This window comes from Pinus tabuliformis, chromosome 9 (assembly GCF_031772625.1).
Source record: "Pinus tabuliformis cultivar Carrire ecotype Pingquan chromosome 9, CPIR1, whole genome shotgun sequence".
Taxonomy (NCBI): Eukaryota; Viridiplantae; Streptophyta; class Pinopsida; order Pinales; family Pinaceae; genus Pinus; species Pinus tabuliformis.
Window position 1 is genome coordinate 988,616,737 of NC_142307.1, and position 21,480 is coordinate 988,638,216.

At 36.3% G+C, this 21,480-nt stretch overlaps 1 protein-coding gene across 1 annotated transcript; it reads left to right on the plus strand.

Moving 5' to 3' along the window:
• The first annotated feature begins 16,977 nt into the window (after window positions 1–16,977).
• On the plus strand, window positions 16,978–21,081 carry LOC149152046 (cysteine-rich receptor-like protein kinase 15). The gene is made up of 6 exons (XM_089438445.1): window positions 16,978–18,247; window positions 18,822–18,961; window positions 19,082–19,292; window positions 19,392–19,626; window positions 19,895–20,045; window positions 20,483–21,081. Exons 1-6 carry the CDS (start codon window positions 17,278–17,280, stop codon window positions 20,834–20,836), a joined length of 2,061 nt encoding a protein of 686 aa, XP_089294571.1. The 5' UTR covers window positions 16,978–17,277; the 3' UTR covers window positions 20,837–21,081.
• The last annotated feature ends 399 nt before the right edge of the window (window positions 21,082–21,480 follow it).

A 21,480-nucleotide genomic window follows, 5' to 3' on the forward strand; every position in this document is an offset into this window, starting at 1 on the left:
AGTTTGAGAATAAATTATTGGAGTAGTTTAATCCTGGTGCAAACCTCCCTCCACTCAACGAAGAAGCAACGAAGTCAACATTGATTTTGTTGTTGCTTTGTTGGATCAAGGGTGTTTTTCTCCAAGATTATCCACATCCTAATTTATTCTCTACTGAACAAGGCAAATCACGTGAAGGTGGAAGCTCTCATTGTCCCTCCCCGCCTTCATATCACTTTTAATTCCCCAGTACCCAATCTATCACTAGGAAATAGTTGAAAGCAAGACATTAAGATACATAAAGAAAAGAAATTAAAACCTTCATTCATTTTTATGTCCACAAAATATTTCATCTCAATAAATTTTATTGTAAAAAGTATATTTAAATAATATGAAACAAGGTCGTTCTAATTATATAACAAGTATAATAATTTATTATCCAGTTTCTCTCTTTTTCTAGGTATTTAACAAGGACGTCTTCTTAATACCCTTCAGCCATTATTGGATTTGTATGTCTTTCTCCTGACTTGTTTATTCGTCTACATTGCTGCAAGGAGGGTAGAGCATCAACTGCAATAAGAAAAAAATGTTAAATTCATATGTATAATTATTATTATTACAATTTTTTTAATAATAAAAAGAGTAGTAGAGTGTTCTTTCCTTGATTTGATAGTGGAGGGAAGAAAAATACTTTCAGATGTGGCCATATGTTCCTCCTCTTGTTTGGACTCATCTTGTACATGCTTTAGAGTAGAAATTGTAGAAATTTCACTTGTAGATCAACTGATAATGCAATGTTCTAAAGCAGTATATGAGATCTACTTCTACAACAAACTTTGTGGAAGCTTGATCGAATCTGAGAAATACCAAACAAGAACACATATAACTGAGAAGAGAAGCAAACACACATGAACACAGAAGATAAACACCAGGGAAACCCTCGGCCTAAAACCCCACTCTCTATATTATCATACAAGTGGAAATTATCTCAAAATTACACAAAGCCTTAGCTCGGAAGCTATCTAGCTCTCAGTACAATCCCTCTACTGCTCATAGACAGTCAAAGGATTCTCACAAGCCTTCTCCTATGCCCTCCAAGCCTCCTATTTCCTTGCACAGTTTCTCCTGGGTCCTCTGGCTGCAACCTGTGTGATTCTCACCTCACACAGAACACTGACCTTTGAAATAAATGGGCAATCCTAAAGGAGATAATTCCTTCTACATGGATGAGTTTCCTTTATAGGAAAATTCCTCCAACTGATAGTACATTGTCCCATCCTCTGATCTCAACTGGGTCTTTCTCTGAACTGACATGCATGAGTTATTTACGAGAGAATATTCAGTTATCTGAAGTGCAGTAGTTACATGCATGCAAGCATTAACTAACTGAACTCACAATCAGTTCCTCCAACTGTTGGAACTAATCTAACTGGACTTAACTCATTTAACTGAGCTAACTAATTACAACTCAAATTAAAACTCATCCTTATCTCCTTAACTAAGGGATAAATTCCTCAATCAAAGGAATAACTGTTGCATGTCCTCACATAGACTTCATGTTTGATTTTCTCCAACTAATTAACTCAAGATGAATTAATTAATTATTTTTCAAATAGCTGCTAAGATCAAATTCGAATTTTAATTCACAATTTTAGTTCAAGGACTAACTAAAATTGGAATGTATCCCGAAATGTTATTTATAGCAAATACTATTTTTAGCATTTCCATTTTTTTCCTTCCTTGTTTCTATGTCCAACACTGGTACCTGAAATGCTATTTATAGCAATGTTATTTTTAGAATTTCTATTTTTAGCATTTCTTGTTTCCATTTTCAACACTCCCTCTCAACAAGAAAGGCATTCAACTCGAACCCGATCCTGAACCTTTGGAATGTTCTGCATTAAACACCTCTCCCAAGTGTTGTTGCTCCAGCAACTCTAGAAACAAAAAAACTCCCAACTGAACTCCCTATTGGGCTAGAAACACCCTATGATGTTGAAGCTCCCTCTGCCGCTGACAAGTGCTCCCTCTCTGACCTCTGAGCTACTGCAACACTCCATGCATCTCGTGTCGTTGCACACCTCTCTGTGCCATCTTGCACTGGTGCAATGCTCCTGTGTTTCTCGCATTGTTGCAGCTTGCTAGCTCTGCACAGTCTTGGGACTCCTGCACTGTAGCTCTCTTTGCCACTCCATCGCATCCGTCTCTACACACTCAGCCAATCCTGTTACTCCTCATTGGGGCTCCTGTAGCAAGGTATAATCCAAGAGGCTAGACACCTCGAGGATCCTGCCCCTATTTCAGCCTTTATGAGACTATCTCTTCGCATCGCCCCACCTCACACCCGGAGGTATGGCTGCATGTAATCCCTCTACCCACTTGGCTCGAAATTTCCCCCTACTAGAGGTCTCTGCATGAGTGGATGCCTCCACTCTATCTCCTCTCAACTTCTCTAGTTGTGGCTGCTCCACAACCTCCTGAAGCTGCTTCACCAATTGTGGCTTCTCCACAATTGTCTAAGACTTCTTTTGGCGCTGCATGTTGAGAGGTAATTTACTCTCCCTCTCAACCACCAAGTATCTAACCTCTGCCTTGCTCCTCAAGGCTTTGCATGCATCTTGTACCTTATGTGCATACAGGTTCTTGGCTATCACACCAATCTGTTTCATCTTTCCTACCGTCACGAAATTTTTCTAGAAAAATAGCTAATTTTAAATCAGCGATATCTCCCTCATTCGAATTCAGATTCAACCGATTTTTTTTTGAATTTGGGTATTTTTCCACAAAGAATCCAGATCTACTATTTGTTTCTGAAATTTTTTCGCAAAAAGTTTCAGATCTGCTCTGCAAACTCGCGGCCCAATTTTTTTTTCCTTCGATTTCTCTTCTTCGTATACCGTTCTTCACTTTGATCACCTATGCTCTGATACCATGTAGAAATTTCACCATACACATCTCCCATCAACTCAACTCTGATACCATGTAGAAATTTCACCTGTAGATCAACTGATAATGTAATGTTCTAAAGCAGTATACGAGATCTACTTCTACATCAAACTTTGCGGAAGCTTAATCGAATTTGAGAAATACCAAACAAGAACACATATAACTGAGAAGAGAAGCAAACACACATGAACACAGAAGATAAACACTATGGAAAGCCTCAGCCTAAAACCCCACTCTCTATATTATCATACAAGTGGAAATTATCTCAGAATTACACAAAGCCTTAGCTCGGAAGCTATCCAGCTCTCAGTACAATCCCTCTGCTGCTCATAGACAGTCAAAGGCTTCTCACAAACCTTCTCCTCTACCCTCCAAGCCTCCTATTTCCTTGCGCAGTTTCTCCTGGATCCTCCAGCTGCAACCTATGTGATTCTCACCTCACACACAGCATTGACCTCTGAAATAACTGTGCAAATCCTAAAGGAGATAATTCCTTCTACATGGATGAGTTTCCTTTATAGGAAAATTCCTCCAACTGATAGTACACTGTCCCATCCTCTAATCTCAACTGGGTCTTTCTCTGAACTGACATGCATGAGTTATTCATGAGAGAATATTCAGTTATCTGAAGTGCAGTAGTTACATGCATGCAAGCATTAACTAACTGAACTCACAATCAGTTCCTCCAACTGTTGGAACTAATCTAACTAGACTTAACTCAGTTAACTAAGCTAACTAATTACAGCTCAAATTACAACTCATCCTTATCTCTTTAACTAAGGGATAAATTCCTCACTCAAAGGAATAACTATTGCATGTCCTCACATAGACTTCATGTTTGATTTTCTCCAACTAATTAACTCAAGATGAATTAATTAATTATTTTTCAGACAGCTGCTAAGATCAAATTCGAATTTTAATTCACAATTTTAGTTTAGGGACTAACTAAAATTGGAATGTATCCTGAAATGTTATTTATAGAAAATGTTATTTTTAGCATTTCCATTTTTTTCATTCCTTGTTGCTATGTCCAACACTGGTACCTGAAATGCTATTTATAGCAATGCTGTTTTTAGCATTTCTATTTTTAGCATTTCTTGTTGTCATTTTCAACAAAAATAAGAAATGTCATAATTAATACACCATTTATATTTAAATATTTTTAATTGTAATCCATAGTAAAAAAAAATTATAATACACGAAATACCTCCAATATTGAGCTAAGCATTAGTTTCAAGAGGCACTCCACCATCACTAGGCTCATGTGTTCCATTATTACTTGGGACATTTGTATCTACATTGCTTTCCTACTTTTAACAATCAAGCACATTATTTTATGGGAAAAAATAATAACCATAATAGATTGTACAAGTAATAATTTATAAATTCTCTTTGTTTCTTTTATTTACCTAAGTGTCAAGTTGGGTGTTGAAAGGTTGTGTAGACCCCAATCGTGTCCTACATTCAACCATGGCTTGATAGCTATGCTTAAAAGTAAGCTTGAGGTCTTCCTCCGTGGGAGCCTATTTGAATTTTGAACCCTACAATTTTGCATGAGAACATAAACTTTTCTTCTTCTGTGATATTAAATTAAAATTGTTAAGAATTTATAATTTTGATGCATTTATATATATATATATATATATATATATATATATATATATATATATACAATTTTTGCAACCAGTTTTGAATAACCACCCAGACCAAGATGATGTTGCCCATGATTAGCTATTCTAGCCTTCGTGGCTTTGGATGTATCTATGAGCCTATATTGAAAATATTGAAAAACCTAGTTACATGTTGCAATGATGATAAAGCATCATAATTACATTATTAAAAGTGCCTCTTCGGTTGCATCTGTCACCAGGGGTTTTCACTCCCTCTCTAGAATCATTGGAGGGTGATCATACTTACTATTATTTTCCAAATGAACCATATACTAGTCATGCATATATTTTAAATGTAAGCTTGCCATGGAGGTAACTCCAATTTAAATGAAGGTACCCCCACTGAACAAGCAAACCATCTTCTTCATAAGTTCATCCTTCAACTTGGAACTTTGGGATTTCTATTTTTTGTGAATGGTGGGCCAAAACAGTTCCAAGGTTAGGTTATACAAGTGCCTATAGAATACATTGTAATTAACATTTAAAACACTTCTTAAATATGTGGAAGATTCTCTAATTGCATGGGGACATGGTCATCATCTACTCAAAATGTAATCCATAGTGTTCCCATGCTAGTAACACAAGAATATCTAGGAAATCTAGCTTAAAAATGTGTGATGGGAACATTCTCTGCATCCACAACATTATGTGCAGATCCTAGCATATGTTGTTCAAGGGGTGCATATCCCGGCGTATGTTGTTCAGGGGGTCTATGAGTCTTAGTGACTGGTGCATCGCTCACAAGCGGAGCAATGACGCTGTTACCAACGTTGATTCCCATAGTCACAACATAATGAGGATTGTACTTGTTATATGTCATTTTGTCACATCTGGTAAATAGGCCTTCAACTCGATCAATCAACATCCTTTGACCTCCTTTTCATCATGCTTTCACAAAGCCATAAGCATGACTCATTCTATTCCCTGAGGTTCTACCTAAAAGCACCTTGTTTCAATCATTTTAAGGACCAACCCTCCCTGGCCTCCTACTGGACAACGTTAACTACTAGGTTACCCTACTCTGCATCTGTGATGATCACCAACAGGTTGCTCAGTGTTGCGGGTTCGTTAATTATAGATATTCGAGGAAAAGAGAGAGATTCCTGAAGCCTCTTCTTCTAGAAGCTTCCAGGATCTGTTGTAACCATTTACCTCACATAAAATCCTCAAATCCTACCCTATCCTACCTTGGATTTTTCATCCCTTATCCCTTGAGCTCATCCTCCCATCAATAGTGGATCTCAATCCCATATTGGTAAAAGGATAATAATTCATGAACGACCTCCTTCACCTATATATTTACTTCCATCCATAGGCAAGGGATTTCCTTTTGGAGATTGATTATACCCTTATGTTTCTAATGTGAGAGATATATTTCCATGCATTAGGGTGATTAGAGGTGCACTTTGTGACAAGGAAAGGATAAGTCAACTTTGAGGAGATCTTTTACAGGATCAACACCTATTTTTGGTTGTAACTCACTCCATTTCTATTAATACAAAGAGTTCTTTTCTTCCTATATATGATGTTATGATTTCATATATTTCAATACCATGTTGATCTATTGAATAAAGTGATTAGATGATACTATGTAGATTTGATGGATCATTGACTTTTGTTACCTGACTGTGCAGGTTCTAATAATAGCAATCCAAGCTAGGATTGGAGCATTCAAGCCAACGAAGGAGCAAAGCATACAATAGATTCTAATTAGTCTTCATCCCGTTATCTATTTATTTTAAGGAAAATATTAGTTCCTTTGTCTTTCAGTTGTTTTAGGTTAGTCCACTAGGCCTAGGGCAGATACCTTTGTTCATAGTGGTAGATTCTACATAACAATTTTGCAACCATACTGGGGATCAGGCTATTCCCTTGGTGGTTTATTTTTCTATTGTTCTTGTCTAAGCTCTTCCCTGGAACTTTACTATCTTATTTAGTCAAGAACATACCTAGGAACACCTTTCATTCAATCTCAATTGCAATCCCTATGACATAACTTTTCATCCCTAGACCAACACACCCTCTAGTCTTCTCACAAAGCGTTGCACATCAGCTAAGCCTTCTCTGTTCCTGCATTGCATAGCACTGGTGCCTCATTTTCACCTATGTTGGCCCCTATTCATGCATAAGTTTGTTTTTTCCTTGATTTTCTCTCTAATCAGCCTTTTTTCAACTGCTCTTCCTTAAGTCTCTGAGTGTCTTGTGGTCCCTCTAAAGCCTCCATTTGGTTTTCTTTTATTTTAATATCTTTGGTAATGACTTGTTTAAATATTTTACTTTTTTCTTATCATTAGGTTGTTTTCAAATTGATTTTGTTTGATCATTGAGTTCTTACATGAATTGGTGTTTTAATCATTATTTTGAAAAGTTTTCTTTCATTAGTGATTAGGCATGCATGTTAGTTTTATCTCATTTTGAAAATTAAGAGGAAATTGAAAAGAAAAATCTCTTTGCAGTGCATCTAGGGTTTTTGGTGTGAAATTGGAATTCCCTAGCGTGAAATTGCGTGTTTTTGCTTTCATTTTTGCAAAAAAAAATTCCCTCTCAATCGCCAGTTGGGGGGGCTAAATTATGTATGAGTTTTAATCGCCTTTGGGTATCATCTCTTTTGATTTTTGAAATTTTCACCCAATTTAAGTTTGAGTCCTTTGTTCATGAAATATCATAGTACATTTGATTTCATTGGAATCTTGTTGTATTTTTTTTGAAGAATTCTCTTGCATAGATCACATTTCATAGTTAGAATTCTCGTTTTCACAGTAGGAAAGGAAATTGTGCATACATTACATTTTCATTGTTTTCAGGGGAATCATGCATAGATTACATTGCATGGTTTGACATCTTTTAATGCTTAGAATTGAATTATAATAGTGAAATTGAAAGATCTAGTTAGGAAGCTCTTGTTTATTTCATATTTTATTGTTGCATCATTGTTTAAACCTCTTCCCTACACTAGATAGCTTTCATCGAAAACAAAAATAGTTATTCTTTTTCATATTAGTTGTATCATAGGTGTGTTCAGGTGACATCGAATTTTGAGCCTTAAAAAATGAAACATAATTCAAGATAAACTCTAAAATTCACTTAATTAACCTAAGGAGCATTTGAAACTTAACGACACACATAGAGTTCTAGGCTAAAGATGTTCTCTGACATCGTTAAACGTAGGAGTTGTAGTTGTTTTCCAACATTGTATCGCGAGGGTGATATCGCATTCCACGTATGTGAGTGTATAAGATAGTTCTCCATGTACCTTCGGGCATATTGGACAACACTCCACGCACGTAAAGTATATGGGAAAACTCTCATCAAACGGTTACACATTAGAGAACACTGCTATGCACTGCACTTCCATGTACCGTCGAGTATATTTTGGAAGTCCCCTATAGGTTTCTATCCTCGCCATAGGTAACCGAGTTGGTCATCGTGTACACCGTGATACACCGAACACAACATTCAAAGAGGTTCCTTCCACGTATGTTAAGTCTCTGGTTTACCAAGGTGTAAATTGTAGTTCACAATTGTTAGGTAACCATTTTGCCTAGGTTACCCTTTTGTTTTATTTTGTGTTGTTATTTTCTAGAATCAATTAATTGATCGTGAAATAACATCCTTACCGTGGAACAACTCCTTAGTATATATTAGGTTGAAACTTATGGCAACAATTCTCGAGTCCACCAGTCAAGAGAACCCCTTTGATAGGAGTCCTGGTCTTTTTCCTTCTTTTGGAAATATTGGTGCTCCTTATATGGAAATGTTGTCCCTTCCCGGATATACCATTGGTTTTCCAGTTTGGTTGTTTTTGACCCCTATGGTTCTGAATGTCCAAATTTCTTCTGAACCATGCTCTCCTCCACCTGAACAATATCAACCTTAAGTTGATCCTAAAGTTGACCCTTTTCCTTCTTCACCTGTTGTTTATTCATCCCTTTCTTCCTCCTCACCTAGTGAAAGTATTGATTCTAGTAACCAGGAAGCTAAGAAGAAGAAGAAAGGGAAGAAGAAGAAGAAGAAGCAAAATAAGCAGGGGGGAAACCAAGAAACCATTGCTACTGATGCAACTAGTATGGGAAAATCTTCCAATCAACCCCACAAAGTTAAATTCCCTTGCAAGCTATTTATAAGGGTGATCACCTTCGTAGAGATTTTCCTCGTATTCCCAATCTATTAGAAGTGTGGTATACAGGCTCACATCAACCTTTTTCATAAGCTTTTGGAGATCATGTTGGTGATAAATCCTCAACTAGTGATAGTAAGGTCCATGGGAAAAAGAGTAAAGCCAAATATCCCTATAAGTTATTTGAAGGAAATCATCCTATTCACCTTTGTCTTTATATGGATGAAGCCTCAAAAGTGTTGGAAAACCTTACAACTTCTCAGCCTCCTCTTCCGGCTAGATATAAAAATATTTATCTCAATCCTCCACTAATTGATGAAATGATTGATCATAATCCATCTCTAATCAATCCAACTCTCTCTAAACATGACTCCCATAAGCCTGTTCTTGACCAACCATTGGTTGAGAAAATGGTTGAATTGATTCCACCTTTAGTCGATCGTACTTTTCACGTAGAGAGTGAACTTCATACCGCTTAGGTTCTTCTCGTTTCTTTAGGTTCCAATGAACTAGAGTATAGTTATATCGTTTCCACGAGAAAGGGGGGAAATCCTCTCATTCCCACAACACTGGAGAGCGGGGAATTATGTATGAGTGTTAATCGCCTTTGAGTGTCATATCTTTCGATTTTTAAAATTTTCACCTACTTTTAGTTTGAGTCCTTTGTTCATGAAATCTCACATTACATTTGATTTCATTGGAATCCTCTTATGTTTGTTTTGAAGAATTCTCTTGCATAGATCACATTTGCATAGTTAAAATTCTCATTTTCACAGTAGGAAATGAAATTGTGCATAGATTACATTTGCATAGTTTTCAGGGGAATCATGCATAGATTACATTGCATGGTTTTACATCTTTTAATGCTTTGAATTGAATTGGAATATTGAAATTGAAAGATCTAGTTAGGAAGCTCTTGTTTGCTGCATATTTGATTATTGCATCATTGTTTGCACCTCTTCCCTACACTAGATAGCTTTCATCGAAAATCAAAAGAATTATTTTTGTCATATTAGTTGCATCATATGTGTATTCAGGTGACATCAAATTTTGAGCCTTAAAAACTAAAACATAATTCAAGATAAACTCTAAAATTCACTTAATTAACCTAAGGAGCATTTGAAACTTAACGACACACATAAAGGTCTAGGCTAAAGATGTGTTCCAAAATCATTAAACGTAGGAGTTGTTGTTGTTTTCCATCATTGTATCTTGCAGGTGATATCCCATTCCATCTACATGAGTTTATATGATCATTCTCCACGTACCTTCGGGTATATTGGATAGCACTCCATGCACGTAAAGTATACGGGAATTCTCTCATCGAACGATTATGCATTAGACAACACTACTAGGGACTGCACTTCCACGTACTTTTGAGTACATTTTGAAAGTCCCTTATAGGTTGTTATCCTCACCATAGGTAACAATGTTGGATGCTTTGTACACTGTGATACACCAAACACAATATTTGGGGAGATTGCATGCATGTACATTAAGTCCTTGGTTCGCCAAGGTGTACATTGCAGTTCACGGTTGCTTGGTAAAACTTTTGCCTAGTTTACCCCTTTGTTTTATTTTTTGTTATTAATTTCTAAAATCAATTAATTGACTATGAAGCAACATCCTGGTATTCCCAAGGTGTTAGAAGTGTGGTATATAGGCTCACATCAGCCTTTGTCATCAGCTTTTGGAGATCATGCTAGTGATAAACCCTCAACTAGTGATAGTAAGGTCCATGGGAAAAAGGGTAAAGTCAAATTTCATTGTAATTTATGTGAAGGGAATCATCCTATCCACCTTTTTCCTTATATGGATGAAGCCTCAAAAGTGTTGGAAAACCTTACAGCTTCTCAGCCTTGTCTTACGGCTAGATATTGAAAGGTTTCTCCTAATCCTCCACTAGTTCATGAAATGATTGATCAGAATCCATCTCCAATCAATCCCAGTCTCTCTGAATGTGAATCCCATGAGTCCATTCCCAACCAACCATTGGTTGAGAAAATGGCTAAATCGATTCCACCTTTAGTCGACTGTACTTTTATTGTAGAGAGTGAACTTCATACCGCTCACATTCTTCTCGTTTCTTTAGGTTGCAATGAAATAGGGGATATTTCTCTCATTCCCACAGGAGAGGGGGGAAATCCTCTCGTCCACAACACTGGAGAGCAGTTCTCCCATTCCCATAGCACAAGGGGGAATTTCTCCCATTCCCATAGCACAAGGGAGCAGTTCTCTCGTTCCCATGACACCCCCTCCAAGTAGCATGGTCACTTCCTTTGATTGGAGTCAAATGACAGGATATCGCCTTCCTCCTTATTTTCCCTTCCAAATCATAGTACGAGATTATAATTTGGTTTTACCTAGTATATTTATAGATGAAGGTGCCTCTGTTAGTATTTTTTCCTCAACTACTTGACAATCTTTAGGTTCTCTGCAACTTGTGCCCATTACCCAGAATATGTTGCCTTTTTACATAAGAATCAGTTAACCATTGAGGATCCTTACTCAATTACCTATTACTTTGGGAGGAAATCCTATATATATCAATGTGATGGTAGTACATGACCCTTTGGATTTTAATTTTATCCTTGGGCATGACTATGTTTATGTCATGGGAGCTCTTGTCTCTTCACTCTTTCATGTGATGTGTTTCCCACATGAAGGAAGAATCGTTACCATTGACCATCTTTCATTCGTTGGTCCTAATCTAACTCCCAATCAACCAACATCTGTAAATGCTCCTTATATGCAAGTGGTATCTCTGCCGCCACATATTTATTATGTGGCCACCTGTTCCATGCCCGAAAATACTCATGATCTTGTAGGTGGTGTAGTGCATCATTTACTGGATGCATTGGAGTCTGATCTTTCCATTGGATCCTTTGATCCCTTCCAGAGCATTGTTCTCCCATCTGATGAGAACCTCTTGTAATCCATGGCCTCCTAGAGGTCATGATCAAGGTTCTTGGAGAAGAGTTCCTTTTCTTGTGTCAAGCTCCTTAAAAAATGAAATAAGGTTCAGGAGTAGAGTTCCTCTTCTTGTGTCAAGCTCCTTAAAAAATGAAACAAGGTGTGGAAGAAAATTTCATTTTCTTGTGTCAATATCGTTCAAAAATAAAACAAGGTTCCTTGAACATAGTTCTTTTCTTGTGTCAAGCTCATTTGAAAATGAAACATATCCCATTCCAATTTGAGTCTTTGATTAGATCTCGTAAATTCCTAGTCGAGTCTTTCACTTAATCTCGTAAATGAACCTTCATTCCATCCACCTATTAGTCACTAGTAGTCTACTTAGGTACATGAAATGAAAATTGAGGGGCATATACCTCGAATTGAGTCATTATTTTGGGGGCATGCAAACTAATCTCAAGCATAGTTTCCCATGTTTCAAGCTTGTGTAAAAATGAAACCAATTTCAACCATAGTTTCCCATGTTTCAAGCTTGTACAAAAATGAAACCATTCCCACTTTATCTCTCATATTTCCATTTTTATTAGTCTGTTTCTGCTAGATGATCCTTGGTTTTCTCATTCCATTGTCACCATCTTCTTGGAAAATCATACGCTTTCACTTGGTTGTTTTACCCTTTCTTGGGAACTACTGTGATGAGTGGCCTTATTAGCCAACCCCATAACCTTTATATGTTTTGATTAGTTCCATCATGACCAGAATCAATTGCTACCCTTTATACCACTCGTTCCTCTAGGAGGAGTCCTCTTTAAGCTCTTTTCAAACTCCCAAAATATGAAAATATTGTGGAGCACTTGTCTTTTCGAACTCATTAAAGTAAATGAAAATATGTCTACTCAGTATAAGTTTAAGTCTTTTCCGAACTGAGATATACTAACTATGACAAAGGAATTCCTTATTCGAACATGGCTAAGAGGTTCCCTTGGGTATTATTTTCTTCCTTTTTGGACCTAAGGGATTATCTATGAAATGGAACATCTGGAGTTTTATTTTCCGACTCTTTTTCAAACTCTCTAAATATGAAATATATGCTGAGTTATAAGTTCACTGGAATCGTTAAAACATCAAACAATGATGGACTCATCATTCATGACAATACCAAACCACTCCTTCTCTGGGTTCGTTAAATATTCTCAGAGGGATTCATTCGAAGGATGAACTTACAGATTAAGCATATGTTATCCACCTCAATCTTACTAAAAAAAGAGGTACTGACCAATATGGTTGGGGAGATTGGGAAAACAGGGTACTCCATTTGTTAATGGTAGCCAGTTTCTTTTTAACACAACACTCTTCCACCTCATCTCCATGGCTGTTGGGTTGGGAAATTTGCTTGTTTTTTATTTATCATACCGTTTCAAAGCCTCTATTTTTGGTTTTGGGTCAATGTTTCCAACTCCATTCAGTGTTGTCGTTGTGTTCAAGATAAGTCATCCAGTTAATATCTGCTAAAATACTCTTAAGCCTTCATTCCACGTCTGGATTCCTTGATCCAATTCCGTATCAACATCACTCTGATCATTCTGTCTGAAATCATCATACTCGTTTCATGTTGTGATTGGGGATACATCAAGGCCCTCCTATGATGGGTCGTTTCCTGTTGACATCAACTCATTATCTAGTAATTTGACTTAGAAACACCCCTTGCTGCCTTGGTTCTTGCATACATCCATGGCAAGTTCCCTCGCTCTCGGTGACAAGTTTACATCATTGGCCTTCGATCAAACGATTCTCTATGGTGTTCGACATCAACTCATGTATTCACACCATACGGATTGTACTGGAGTACTTTAAGAGTCATTAACATCATTGGTGGTTTCTCTCGTATCTGTTAATGACTTACATCATTGGCTAGTAATCAGATGTTGTCTACCACATTCAATTTTAGCTCATTGATTCACATGGTTAGACTCGTACATTGGTTGGTCATGTGAACGAGATAGAAGACCCTGAATCTAGTTTCATTCATCCAAGCTATGATGTTAGGAGTAATACAAGATCATAATGTATGATGGCTATGATCATGGATATAATTATCCAATCATGATTCCACCATTAGCCATCTATGGACATGTCTTTTGATCATTGTACATGTAATGTTAGCTTATGTGCTGAGTATGGGTATACCTCCCTCAACAAAGATGCCAATATGTAAATGTATTGTAACAGATGATGACCTTGTCGGTTTTTCTGATCCCGACTTGTCACAAGGTAAGGCGCTTTAGTCATCAGTTGTCATTTTTGACTTTGCGCTTTAGGGTGCAATCTGTTATATGTCATTCTGTCACATTTGGTAAATAGGTCTTCACCTAGATCAATCAACATCCTTTGACCTCCTTTTCATCATCCTTACATAAATCCCTAAGCATGACTCATTTTAATCCTTGATTTTATGCCTAAAAGCACCTTTTTTTAGTCATTTTAAGGACCAACACTCCATGGCCTCCTACTAGACAACATTGACTACTAGGTTGCCCTACTCTCCACCTGTGCTGATTACCAAGAGGTTCCTCGGTGTTGGGGGTGCGTTGATTCTAGAAATTCAGGGAAAAGATAGAGAATATTGAAGCCTCTTCTTCTAGAAGCTTCTAGGATCTGTTGTAACTATTTACCTCAAATAAAAGTCTTGAATCCTATCCTATCCTACCTTGGAGTTTTCATCCCTTACCCCTTGATCTCATCCTCCCATCAAGAGTGGATCTCAAGCCCATATTGGTAAAATGATAATTCATGAACTACCTCCTTCACATGTATATTTATTGTCATCCATAGGCAAGGGGTTGGCTTTTGGAGAGTCATTTTACCCTTATCCTACTGATTTGAGAGATATATTTCCATGCATTATGGTGATTAGAGGTGCACTTTGTGACAAGGAAAGGACAAGTCAACTTGGAGGAGCTCTTTTATAGGATCAACACCTATTTTTGGTTGTAACTCACTCCATTTCTATTAATACAAAGAGTTATTTTTTTCGTATATATGATGTTATGGTTTCATATATTTGAATACCATGTTGATCTATTGAATAAAGTGATTAGATGATGCTACATAGATTTTGTGGATTGTTGGCTTGTGTTATCTGACTGTGCATGTTCTAATAATAATGCTTAGAGCTAGGATTGGAGCATTCAAGCCAAGGAGTGAAGCATACGATAGATTCTAGGTAGACTTCATCCTATTATCTATTTACTTTAAGGAAAACATTATTCCCTTTGTCTTTATGATGTTCTAAGTCAGTCCACTAGGCCTAGGGAAGATACTTTTGTCCGCAGTCGTAGATTCTGCATAACAGTACACCCTCAAAAACTTCTGTTAAATAAATAATTTTTTATAAAGGATGAGATAATTAAAATCACAAATAAATAAATTTGATAATTAAATGAGTTTCTTACCCCATAGTGATAAATTTGGCCCATCACGGTTTTGATTTGGCCTCTGATCTCTTTTGTCTGTCACTGAATCAGAATTAAAGAACTGAGTTTCCTGTTTGATTTCATTTGAATTTTCCTTATTTCTTCGGTGAGATTGGTCGACAAAAAAATTGCTTCTTCATTGAGAAATTTCTTAAGAGCATTTGTGGACTGCTCTAAGGTTGGTGTCTTCCCCTTTTCACCCTATTGATCAAATAATTGTAATTTGTATTTTGTTTCCACCATCCTTAATTATAAACATTCAAAGATTTGAATTTCATTCTATATAAAAAAAAAAATCCATTTTTTACATAAGAGTGGAAGTTTAGCGAATTAAATACTTGTTCATAAATATTATGATATCTTGAAAGTTCATTATGACACATTAAAAAAAAAATTCAAGCAATTCATCCACAATTAATCATTGTTATATGAATAAGAAAACCATTATTGGCATCTGTCTAAATTTATATAGAATAGCAATCTATGAATCTCGATCAATCTGCGACAAATGAAACCCCTCACAAATAGCGATGTGAATTTAGAAAGCTAAGTTAACAACTATTATGTATATGTCATATGTGTGAGAAGTAGGATTAGCATGTTTATTCTTAGCAGTTTTAAATCTGTATAATTTTGTAACCTTAAGCAATTGAACAACTCCTATTTGAATGTGTTAATTTTGTGGTTTCCTTCACTCCATCTTTCACTTTTAAATTAATTAACAATAATAATTGTGATTTTAAATTTAAATATTATTTACTATTTTATAATTTTTAAATAAAATATAAATTTTCAATATTATATATATATAAAATTGGAGAATGCACATTACTTACCTGTACCCTTTTAAAATCAGATAAAAAAGAATAGACCGCATCGCTACATTAATCAAACAATATAAAAACCTATCTACTAAAGACCCGACTGTATCAACACGCTTTGGGCAGGTGAGCGGTATTCACCCGTAAGTGTATATTGTCAATAACCCTTATCAAGAAGTTGGTAGCTGCCCCATGTGCATTTCAAATAAAATTGCACATGATGAGACTTTTCAGAATGAAAGCTACACTTTTGTGCATTTACAAAAACAAGAAATCCGAACCCACATGAGTTTGAATAAAGCTCTTTTTATTTATTATTTTCTAAAATGTGGAAGATTATGCGTTCACATCATTTATGTAGATTTATGGTATAATTTGAATAGGTTTAATTTTAAATTTATAATATAGTTTTAGTAAATTTAGTTATTAAAAAATTATCTTTTTAATAAAAATTAAATTTTAAATGAAAGAGATTAAAATATTATTAAATCTCTTCATAAAGCTTAAGCGTAATGCTGAGGGGAACTTTCCAAAAGAAAAAACAAATATACATATCATTTGGTGGGTTTGTTGTTTTTATTTATTTATGTAGGTTTGAATCTCACGTTTTATTTGTAATGTAATTATTTATTATGACATGTTTATTTGTAATGTTGATTTGTTGGTTTTTTACTTACCTTGATTTGAATCTCATATTATGATATATTTATATGTAACCTTGACTCTTTCAAACAACACACAAAAATTATTGGTGTACGACACACGAATGTTATTGGTTTACATAGTTATTACCCTGACTCCTCCAAGGTTGTTACTGAATATAGCGGACATGGCTAGTACATTGACTTCTCGGACTAAAAGCCAAATGTTATTGGTTAGCATAGATGGAATCGCATGATAAAAGGAAGATTCGATGACGGACGGATTCCAATAGAAGTGTATTTAACAAAATTATATAAAACCAAATCCTGCGGTGCTTTTTCAGTGCAGTTAACGTGTTGACCAAGGAAGATGGAAAGTTGGACTGGTACATCAGTATTCAAATCTGGAAGAGCACGGCAATGGGGCGGCGGAGCTTGATTAGATGTACACAAACAGCTGAATATTTGGTGACCTGTGCTTCAATCCCGTTCTTCATTTTTTTTTTTTTTACATGGTTACATTGATTCCTGATGGTCCGTGTACGCTATTTAGCCATACTGGCCTCGCCAATGCACTGAATTTCCAAAACTTGAAAATATGGTCCGAGTCTGGATCATTGATTAGCATATGATATCTGTGTAGAATAGATTAGAATTTTCGGGAGTACTAGTGTTGGCACGGTTGCACTGTGGGTTCTCCATTGTCCCTTAATCGCCATGACAATCCCCCATGGCAGAGTTTGGTGCTCCACTATCCAGTTGGGGCAAAGTATTAAGCTATTCTACATAATTATAGTTATCTTAATCCTCATTACTATTCATGCACATATTTGCCACGCACAGCACACTTGCCGCGCCAACGTTACCTCCATAACAGGCAGTAAGTTTGAGACCAATCTGAATGCAGTCTTGGATAATCTTGTTCGACACACCAACCACACTGGGTTTAACACTTCTGTTTATGGCCAAAGTCCCGACCAAGTATATGGCCTCCTCCAATGCAGGGGAGACACAACAATCGAACAATGCTACAATTGTTCGCAACAAGCAAATACTACCCTTCGACAAGACTGTGGGAATTCCACCGGCGGTTTAATTTGGCTTGATTACTGCTTCTTGCGTTATGAAAACTACAGTTTCATCGGACAACTGGATACTGTCGATGCATGGTATCTTTACAATTTAAATAATGTTTCCAGCCCTGATGTCTTTATGACGGCTCTGGGGAACCTATTCACCAATTTATCGGCTCAGGCAGCATCTAGCTCTCACTTATATGCTTCCGGAAATGTTACAGACTCCTTGTCTCGAAAGATTTACGGTCTGGTCCAGTGCTGGAGAGATATATCGAGTGACGACTGCACAACATGTCTCTCAAATACAATCAATTATATTTTCACAGTTTATACGGGAAGGCAAGGGGCTAGGGGTCTGATTGGAAGCTGCATAGTCCATTATGAAATATATCCCTTCTTTAATTCTACTGCAGATACACCACCTGTTGAAGCGCCAGTTAATAAGCCGGTGGATATCACACCATCGAGGAACAGTACGCAGATCAACAAGTCTTCAAACAAATTACCCTTGATTTTAGGTGTTACTGGCGGTTTGCTTCTCGTGGTGTTTGTATGCTTGCTTGCAATTGGAAGAAGATTGAAGTCTGTCAAATTTTCAAGGCCAAACGAAGGTATGGCATAAAGGCTCTGATCATATGCACCTTGAAGGAAATTGTAGCGGTGCATATTATCAGATTTGGGTATATTTGACTTGGGCTTTGGTTTATTTTAGTTTGAAGTGGGTATTTTTATATTGATCCTAGATTTTGGAAATATTTTTGAATTTGACATTTATTCTGGAAGATGTTCATTCTTAAGTTCAAGATCTCTACTCTCCGAACCCTGAAATTTTGAGATATTCCAAAAATCTACCATCGGCACAAATTGAAATTGAGGCATAAGCTCAGACGACAAAAATTCAGGCATAAGGTCATGAGTATGAGCTAGTTAGACACCCTTTTCAATAAACTTTTAGATTTAGTACACAGTAACTTACAAAGACACACACAGACAGTTGATGGATCGCCTAGGTCCTTATTGGGGCTAACGCAAGATGCATCTCTCTTATCTGGCTTCCAAAAACATGATGTGATGGATCATCACAATGACACTACCATACAAGAGCTAGGAGGACAGTTTGCTCTGTTAAACTATATTGAAACCTACGAAATGATAGCAATAACCAAACTGTGCTTCATTGTTTAGGTGATCGACAAATTGAGGAAGTCACATTAATCAGGCAAGATCGGAAAATTGTGTTTACCATGGAAGCATTGATAATTGCTACGGAAAATTTTCATGAAAATAACAAGCTTGGGGAAGGTGGATTTGGCGCTGTATACAAGGTACCATACCCTAAGAAAGCTTCTGCTAGTTTATAGAATCTTATATCATTAGTCGGCAGGCTGCTCTCTCCGCAACCTCGTCATAATCTTCATATTGATATTTTTTTCCAAATGTCTCAGGGAACTGCAGAAGATGGAAAAAAAATAGCCGTAAAGAAGCTCTCCTTAAGGTCTCTGCAAGGAAAGAGAGAATTTCTAAATGAAGTTCAGCTTGTGGCCAATATTCAACATCGAAACCTTGTGAACCTACTCGGCTGTTGTGCTGAGGGATCAGAAAGATTGCTTGTTTATGAGTATTTACCGAATAAGAGCCTCGATAAAATCCTATTCGGTAGGTTATTTCAACTTTACTTTGTATGTTGATAAAACGCATTAACTTAGTTGGGTCATGATAATTAGTTATTGTCTTTGCTTGCATCCATGGATACAGATCCAAACAAACGCAACCAGCTTGATTGGCAGAAGCGCTATAACATTATAGTGGGAGTAGCTCGTGGTCTTCTCTATCTGCACCAGGATTCACAACTGCGGATTATTCATCGTGATATTAAAGCAAGCAATATTTTGTTAGACGAGGGACTGAATCCTAAGATAGCAGATTTCGGCCTAGCAAGGCTTTTTCGTGAAGATGAGAGTCACGTCAGCACAAGAGTTGCCGGAACTTAGTAAGATCTCAAAACAATAATCATCACTCTCACACACTGTCAAAAGCAATAGGGATGCATATGTTGTACTGTGCTGATTTGATTTCAAGAGGATCGAGAGTATTGTAATTTTACTCGTGACTATTTTTCATTTGGGGATTTACCTTCTCGTTTATGTTTTAATTTTCTAAGGTCCAGGACTAGGCTTTCATTCACAAGTAATTTTCAGTTTGTTGTTCCTCAATTTTCCCTTTCTATATAATCACGACAATGTAATTTGTACATGCAGCGGGTATATGGCACCAGAGTATGCTATGCAGGGGCAATTATCTGTAAAAGCTGATGTTTATAGCTTTGGAGTTCTTCTCCTGGAACTTATCACGGGGAGAAAGAATGTGGATTACAGTTTGTCGCCTGAAATGCAGATGCTTTTAAGATGGGTAAGATACTCGAGTAATGTTATTATTGTATTTTTAGTTAAGAATATTTATGTTATATAGGGTAGGTTATATAGTTTGATACCGTTTGAGTGGGCTTAAAGATAGGAAGATGTTTTAGGTTATACAATTTGAGTGATCTAATGATTAAAAACATAAGTTTCTTCTTAAAAATTACATGTGTTTCTTCTTCAAAAGTACTGATTCAAAATCAGCAAAATAAAATATGTAGGCTTTCTTAAAAACTGTTTAAATGTTTATCTAAACTCAACTATTTAAAACTGTTTATCTAAACCTGAGTTTAGAGATTTCACTGTTAATCTATATTGATATGAATTTCTGTAGTCGTTCACTATAAAATTAAATTGAGGCCGATCTTATGGATCTCTCCATCATGTATAAATTGAATATCAAAATGACGATTCGTTGTGATTATGCAGGCCTGGAGGTTATATAAACAAGGAAATATTGTGCAGATGATTGATCCATCGATAATTGAAAGATGCGATGAGGAGCAAGCGTTGAGATGCATTCATGTTGGTCTTTTGTGTACGCAAGCCGACCCCACACTTCGTCCACCAATGTCTGCAATATCTTTGATGCTTTCATCTCCTTCCGTGACCTTACCAAATCCCACAAAGCCTGCTTTTGTGAAGTCTATTGTTTCCAAAACTAGCGAATCCGCTACTTCTGGGTCTGCGTTGTCACATGCGTGTGCGACCACATCTTCTGTATCAGCCGTTTCATCTCATTCAAACGCCAATAATAGCATTACAGACTTATCACCCAGGTAAAACGCGTAATTTGTATTCCCAGTATTCGTCTGTTTACATATTGTAATTTTTTTGTATATTCCCATGATTCGCCTGTTTACGTATTTCTAAATACGACACATATTGTTCGTGGACATTAATGGCGCAGACAGTTTGAAACCTATTATGGCTTTTGGCACATTCTATGGTAAAGATTTAAATTTGAATTCAAAGTTAGCCGAGTATCCAGATACATATATACAAATATATTGCTCGGTGTTGTGCCTTGTGTGAAGAAGCTTGGTTAAGTTTCGATGGATTATTTTTGGATATTTTAATTTGTTTAAAAATGGTTTTCCTTTTGCAATTTTTTTCCTGCGATTCGAAACTGAGTCTTTTGATAGGGGCTTTTTGAAAATGAGCCTGGGTAGGGACTTGGTGTAGCTTTAAGTTATTTTTAATGATTGGTTTTATTTGAGAATATATTTTTGGGATCAATTTTTTTAATAAATTAAATTTATTTTAGAATTTTAATTTTATAGATGGTTAAATAAGATTAAATATGGTAAATATTTAGTATATATAGAGTTATGGAAATTTTAAATTATTTTTTATTTCAATTAATGGTCTTTTTATATTTATATGTTTTTTATTAATTTGATTATTCCAAATTTAAAAAATATTAC

Bases quoted from the DNA above. Each gene is read 5' to 3' on its own strand.
- LOC149152046 (XM_089438445.1), top strand. From the start codon at position 17,278: ATGACAATCCCCCATGGCAGAGTTTGGTGCTCCACTATCCAGTTGGGG. The intron at 18,248-18,821 runs GTATGGCATAAA...TTCATTGTTTAG, and splicing joins ATTTTCAAGGCCAAACGAAG to GTGATCGACAAATTGAGGAA. The intron at 20,046-20,482 runs GTAAGATACTCG...GTGATTATGCAG, and splicing joins TGCAGATGCTTTTAAGATGG to GCCTGGAGGTTATATAAACA.